A 6,999-nucleotide genomic window follows, 5' to 3' on the forward strand; every position below is an offset into this window, starting at 1 on the left:
TTTACTAGATATTTCTCATTGGTATCTAGCTGTTCAGCCTTTTAAGTTCAAGGTGATCCACAGGCCAGGTGTTCAGATGGCGGTGGCTGACTTCCTCTCCAGAAATGGGGGGTGGGGGGGTTGGCTTCAGGCCGGATGGCTCCCCGGCCTGAGTCGGGCGGTGGGGGTATGTGACAGGGGGGGTGTGGTTTAGCGAAGTCTGCAGCGGGAGAGAGAATCAGGAGACGAGTGGTAAGTGAGTGGTTTGGGCAAAAATTATCATCACCTGTTTCTTGTTCTAGTAATTGGCGTGGAGAGAGTATAAAATGCCAGGAGAGTCGGAAGCAAGCGAGAGAGAGATGGACTGCTGACCCAATCCGGAAACGGAAACCGGAAGGAGTGAAACGAAACTAGTGTTGACTAGTTTAAGAGACTAGAATAAGAGTCACCGTTTGGCAGTTTGTAACTTTTTAGTTATTTTTGTTTATAATAAACCTGTCAGCAGTCCAGCCGACCCCTTTGTCCTCTTCCTTCCATCCCACGAACTTTGCTACAGTGTCATAAAGAACATTTCAGGTGGAATTGTGATCTAGCTAGCAACACCTCACTGACAACATACTAAATATCGGAGCTTCACCAGCTATTGTGTAAGGAGCCTTTTGGGAGTCGTGGGGCTCCAAATTGTTCATTACTGTGAGTGAAATGCTGTTTATATCAACAAGAAGATTTGGAGTGACCTTTTTTGAATAAAGGTTTTAATGCTATAGCAACAGTCAGAATTCAGGTACTTTATAAATGACATTGAAGTTGTATGCAGTGCACCTTATATAATAGGCTGACACTCTATAAAACTGTGCACAAAGACACATGATACAGGGTCAAAGTCTGATGGGAGCAAACTTCGACTTTTAATTCCTTAACACTTTACAAAACAACAACAAAATCCTAATTGAAGCATTGTAATACATGATATTCACTCACAGGTAAGTTATGAATATATATATTTAAAAAAAAATCATTTTTCTAATGTTTGTTGAGTATACTTTAGACAAACTGAACACACTGAAAACTGCACTTTGTGGGTCAGATAAGAAAAATCCATTAACTGAATATTTTGAAGATGTGGTCTGATCTGATTTTTCAAAATGCAAAACCTTATTTGGAATCATATACGTACTCAGATCTCTGTTAATATGTTTAGATCTGCATACAAGAATGATTATGATCTGTTTTACATCCATAAATATAATTTGTGAAGTTCTGGAATTAGTATGTATCATCATAATCAATATTAACAGTCAATTGATACAAATGGTTGCATTGTACAGTGATACTGTTTGCCATTAAAACATTATCAAAAAGCTGATCCGTTTGGCTCTAAGCTAGTAATTATTTTTTTAAGTATAGTTTTATTTATTTAATTATTTATTTATTTTTACAGGGGCTCTCAAACTTTTTTAGGTCAATTCTCCAAGGACCCTCTGTAAAAATTTATAATTTTTACAGACACTGGAACTTTCATTTTAATTTTCTGGAATTAGTTTCTCTCTCTCTCTCTCTGTCTCTGTCTCTGTCTCTCTCTCTCAGAAAGTATGTTTAATAAACTGTAATAAAAAAAAACTTGATTTAACAAGTTTAACAATAAGTCAAGTAATTATTCTAATTATAGTTTTAATTTGATAAGAATATTCTACTTTTATGCTATAATTTCATCTATTGTGATGAAGGTCTTTCAGTTAGTGTGTATGGTATGATGATCGTTTTCCTCAAATGAATTAGTGAAATGCTGGTGAAGTGAATCTTTACAGACACTAGTTTGTTCCATGATTTGATACCCCTAATTTTAATTTATTCATCCTAAATTTTATGACACTCCATGTACAGTAAATTTAATTTTTTAGGACTGGGTTTCACATTGTGGAAATTATAAAGCCCTAAAATGTTATGAAATTAAATATGTCCTGTGACTTTATTTCTGACAAGGCTTAAAGACAAGATCAGCAATGGCAGAAAGAATTCGATCACGAAAATCCAGACGCAGTAGGGAAAACCCTCCATGTAAGTCAGCTACTAAAAATATTATTGAATAAAGTAACTAAGAACTGTACAATCTAGACATCACTTACAATGATACTTAATTCCTGTTTTGGTTGCCGTACAAGTAAAAATGTTTTTTGTATATTATCCAATATTTGCAGACAAGAGCTATAGGTGATACATTTTAATTATTCCTCTTCTTATCAGCTATGTCAACCTCCAGTGGTCTTCTAGCTAAGGAGCTTAAATGTTCAGTGTGTCTGGATGTGTTTACTGATCCAGTCAGCACTCCATGTGGACACAACTTCTGTAAGAGCTGCTTGAACCAGTGCTGGGAGAACAGTCAGAACTGCTACTGTCCATTCTGTAAAGAAACATTCAGTAAAAGACCCGACATCAAGATCAACAGTGCACTTAGAGAGGTTGTGCAGCTCTTTCAGAAAAAGTTTAGTTTGAGTAAATCTGAAGTTCTCTGTGACATCTGTGATGAAAGAAAAAAGAAAGCCCTGAAGTCCTGTCTGGTGTGTCAGACCTCTTACTGTGAAACTCACCTGGAGCCTCACCTGAGAGTCCTGAGCTTAAATAAACACAAACTGATGGACCCTGTGGAGAATATGAAGGATTATATATGCCAAAAACATGAGAGACCTCTGGAGCTGTTCTGTAGAGATGATCAGACACGTGTGTGTGTGTTTTGCACTGACGGAGACCACAAGACTCACAACACTGTTCCTCTAGAGGAGGAGAGTAAAGAGAAGAAGGTATGAGTTCCTAACAATATAAAAAAAATACTTTAATAACCTTTTACTTTTTAAATATTCCAACTATATATTTGGTCAAAACATTGGGAATTAAGTGATAAAATGTATTTGTGTGTTCCTGCTTGTCTGTAGAGTCAGCTAATGAAGATACAGAAAGATGTCCAGCAGACGATCCAGGACAAAAAAAAGAAGATTCAAGACATTAAGTATTTCACAGAACTCAGGAAAGTGAGTTTGATAAATACAGTATCCATTAAGGATATTGTTTGATACTGTAAATGAAGTCAATTAATTAGGGGTCAAGCACCACCTTCTTCGTCATCATCATCATCATCTTCTTCTTCTTTCTCCGCCTCTCTTGAAGTCTATGGCAGTTCATAAAACTATTTGTGGGAAATCTATGAAATTTGGCACACAGATAAAGAATACACACAGATAGACATTAACCGCAGCTTAGCAGGGGTACACAGGCAAGGGAATCTGTAGCAGTTTTTTCTTTTTAAATGGATGGCATCACTTAATTAATCATACATATATTTCTGTCATGACAATTCTCGGAGAGATTGTACATGACAATGTTCATGTATTTGGTCTAAGCAGAATAGATCTGCTACGCTGCTGCGGCAGAGCAAGTACCAAGACTTGCTAATGCCTAGATCTTAGAGAAGCCTTTGGGGGCCGACTGAGCTGTTAACTTGTCCAAATACCTGAGAAATGAACCCCAAACAGCAGAAAACTTTTCAATAGATTCAGTCCTCAAAAGTCGAAGTCTTTCCATCTCTATGACGGAGATCATATCCATAATCCACATCTGGAAGGAAGGGGGTAAGGGTGACTTCCAGTTCTTAAGCACAAGTCTTTTAGCCACGACCATACCCAGCATTAAGGACTGTTTCAATGCACTTGAAAGGCTAGAGGTGCGCTGTGAGAGGCCGAAGATGGCAAGTTCAGCATCCGGTGGAAGAGGCTTATTGTAAGCCTTGGAGTACCAGTCAAAAATGCTTGACCAAAATCCAGACAATAAAGGGGCAAAAAAAGAAAGCATGAGAAGCTGTACCTTCTGCCACCTTACACCTTTCACACATTGGTGAAACGGAGGGGAAGATTTCATGCAATTTAGCTTTGGTGTAATGTAAGTGGTGAATAACTTTGAATTGGATCAGTTGGTGTCTGCTATTGATTGAACAAGCATGTATCGTAGCCAAGCACCTGTCCCACATGTCATCAGAGAGCTCAACTCCTAGATCTTCCTCCCGTATCTTTGCATTGTTAAGTCCTCTTTTGAGGCACGTGCCAGCGCACGGATGCACAACCTCACAATATATATATATATATTTCAGAAAAGCACAGAGCGAGAGAAAGCAGCCAGTGTTGAGCTCTTCAGTGATCTGATACACTCCATTGAGAGATGTCAGACTGAGCTGCTGGAGATGATGGAGGAGACGAAGAAAGCAGCAGAGAAACAGGATGAAGAGCTCATTCAAGAGCTGCAGCAGGAAATCACTGAGCTCACGATGAGAAGCACTGAGCTGGATCATCTCTTACACACTGAGGATCACCTCCAGCTCCTACAGGTCAGTGTCTCTCTGTCTGCTCACATCACAGGACAACACTCACACTCCTCAAGCTGAGGGTTTTCTCCTCTCTCCTGCTGTAGATTGATCCATCCCTGTGCAGTCCTCCACACACCAGGAACCGGCCTGAGATCAGAATGAACACTGATGTGAGTGTGGAGACTCTGAGGAGAGCTCTGACTCAGCTGCAGGAAACTCTAGACCAGAAACTCAGTCTAACTGGTAGGTCAATATCAAATACAGCATGCACATCATATGATATGTTATTATTGGACTATGTGGCACGTACGTTATTTTTTTATGAAAATGTTTGAAATTATTTTTTTTTTTATGATTGTTTGACTTGCAGTGTTGAGGAGGATGCAACAGTATGCAGGTACAATCTGTGATTTTTCACTCATAATAGTTTTATTTTACCAAACATGTCAACATGTGGTGATCTTTGAATAGGTCAAATGTGATTCCTATTATCTGATTTCTCTCTCAGTGAATGTGACTCTGGATCCTGATACAGCTCATCCAATTCTCATTCTGTCTATTGATGGGAAACAAGTGAGACATGGAGATGCTGAACATGGAGTCCCAGATTACCCAGAGCGGTTTGATAAGTGTGCCTCTGTCCTGGGAAAAGAGGGATTCTTGTCAGGAAGATTTTATTTTGAAGTGCAGGTGAAGGGAAAGAATAAGTGGGATTTAGGAGTGGCCAGAGAATCTATTAACAGGAAGGGAAAGATCAGAGTGTGTCCTGAGAATGGATTCTGGACTGTGGGTCTATGGAATGGTGATGAATATTGGGCTTGTACTGATTCCTATGTCCTTCTGTCTCTGAGAGTGAAGCCACAGAAGGTGGGGGTGTTTGTGGATTATGAGGAAGGTGTGGTCTCCTTCTATGATGTAGAGTCCAGATCTCATATCTACTCTTTCACTGGTCAGTCTTTCACTAATAGATTATATCCGTATTTTTGCCCCTTTTCAAACGATACTGGTAAAAATTTAGCACCACTGATCATCTCACCTGTTAAATACAATGAATGAATATGCAACCCAGATATGAAATAAACATTGAAAATGAATCATCATAAAACATGTTCATCTGAATGTAAAATATACTGTATGCAGCTGCTGTTTGTCAATTTATTAATTTACTGTCACGTTTGTCCATTAGCTTTTTTAATTTGCCATAATTATTCATAATCTGTACAATTTTACATCAAATAAAATGTAAACATTTGCACAGATTGAGAATATCCTATAAATACCCGTGGAAGAACCAGATCACTTGAGTACAATGACTCAAAATGATAATATATATTGTAGCTATATTAGTGTAATTATGTAACAGAAATGGCAAAATGTATACAATTCACTACAGTTTCCAACTCAAATTAATGCTAGTGGCAGTAAAAAACAAACAAACAAACAAACTTGTATGTCTTTTTACAAATTATAATTACAGGTAGCATCAAAATATTTTTAAATAAATAAATACTTTTTCCATAGTGCCTGATTTGTAAACATGTTAACGTATGCATTACACAACCAGCTGTGTTGCTTTTCTGACATCAAATTCGTTTGCGAGGTCACGATAAATGAGATCCGAGACTGGTAGAAGCAAGCTATAAAATAGCATGGCAACACTTCTGGCTTAGGTTTTGTGTATGTGGTAGGTCATTTTCAAACGTGAACCGGATGTATAAATGTGAAATTTGGCTGTACATAGGAGGAGCTACTGTGTGATTGAACTGCAGGTGAGGGAGAGTTGAGTTAAACTAAACTGATGCACAACAATCTAAAAGCTTTTAGACTTTTTAATAAATAATATAGCCTAGCTTAATTCTTAGACATTCAAAGACATATGTGAACACAGCTGATGCACTCACATGTAACCTACGTGATGTCAGATACATTTATTTAAACACATTCAGCAGAGTGGATTGCTACCTAACTAAAATAAACTATGCTAAACAAGGTTAAAGCATGAGTTAAGCATTCAGCTAGTTCAGTCGTGTAGATTTAAAAAAGATGTCAGAATTTTATCAACTGGTTGTGCTGTTGGGCTGCAAAACTAACTTTAGTCTGTAATTGTAACGCACTAAGTTTGTGAAACAGAACACGGTAACAGCTGTTCGTCATGAATTAATATGGCATTGCAAATAATTACATAATTATATCGGCCTATTTATGTAATAAATATAATCAACTGAACTGAATTCATCTAAATGTAAAAAATGCGAAACATTTAATTAGACCATTTAACTCTGCTGTATTCGAGAGTTTTCACATTTAAAATGTGATTATTATCAGGCTTAATCCACAGTGAATTAAATACTCTTATACGTGGAGTCTATGTATATGGAGTCTGTCTGGCATCAAAATACACAAATTTGGCTTTCATTCGCAAATGATCCAGCTTCAAAATATTACTTATTATTATTATTAAAAATAATAATAAGGTAACAAAGTGATGAACAGATTTCATGCTTTTAAACATTTTGTGACCTTTGTTTAGACATAAAGAGTAGAAGTAGTGGCAGAATATTTACCAACATCATCAAGACAACGGAGATAACGAACGGATAAAGCTCAAGGTAAGTAAGTAACTAACAATTCCTGGCGCATGCTTAAATTAAAAATAAGGGAATAGCAGC

The 6,999-nt window shown here is 37.4% G+C and overlaps 1 protein-coding gene across 1 annotated transcript; it reads left to right on the forward strand.

Moving 5' to 3' along the window:
* Positions 1-869: 869 nt before the first annotated feature.
* Positions 870-5,443, forward strand: LOC132117356 (E3 ubiquitin-protein ligase TRIM39-like). The gene is made up of 8 exons (XM_059526605.1): positions 870-962; positions 1,963-2,037; positions 2,224-2,777; positions 2,910-3,005; positions 4,118-4,351; positions 4,435-4,573; positions 4,701-4,727; positions 4,839-5,443. The coding sequence occupies exons 2-8, from the start codon at positions 1,983-1,985 to the stop codon at positions 5,384-5,386; spliced, it is 1,653 nt and encodes a 550-aa protein (XP_059382588.1). The 5' UTR covers positions 870-962; positions 1,963-1,982; the 3' UTR covers positions 5,387-5,443.
* The last annotated feature ends 1,556 nt before the right edge of the window (positions 5,444-6,999 follow it).

The sequence above is a fragment of the Carassius carassius genome, chromosome 3, assembly GCF_963082965.1.
Source record: "Carassius carassius chromosome 3, fCarCar2.1, whole genome shotgun sequence".
Taxonomy (NCBI): Eukaryota; Metazoa; Chordata; class Actinopteri; order Cypriniformes; family Cyprinidae; genus Carassius; species Carassius carassius.

What these genes read in the sequence shown, in the direction of transcription:
- LOC132117356 (XM_059526605.1), top strand. Translation starts at nt 1,983, where the DNA reads ATGGCAGAAAGAATTCGATCACGAAAATCCAGACGCAGTAGGGAAAAC. An exon ending in CAGTAGGGAAAACCCTCCAT is followed by an intron (nt 2,038 to 2,223) that starts GTAAGTCAGCTA and finishes TCTTCTTATCAG; the next exon opens with CTATGTCAACCTCCAGTGGT. An exon ending in ATCACCTCCAGCTCCTACAG is followed by an intron (nt 4,352 to 4,434) that starts GTCAGTGTCTCT and finishes CTCCTGCTGTAG; the next exon opens with ATTGATCCATCCCTGTGCAG.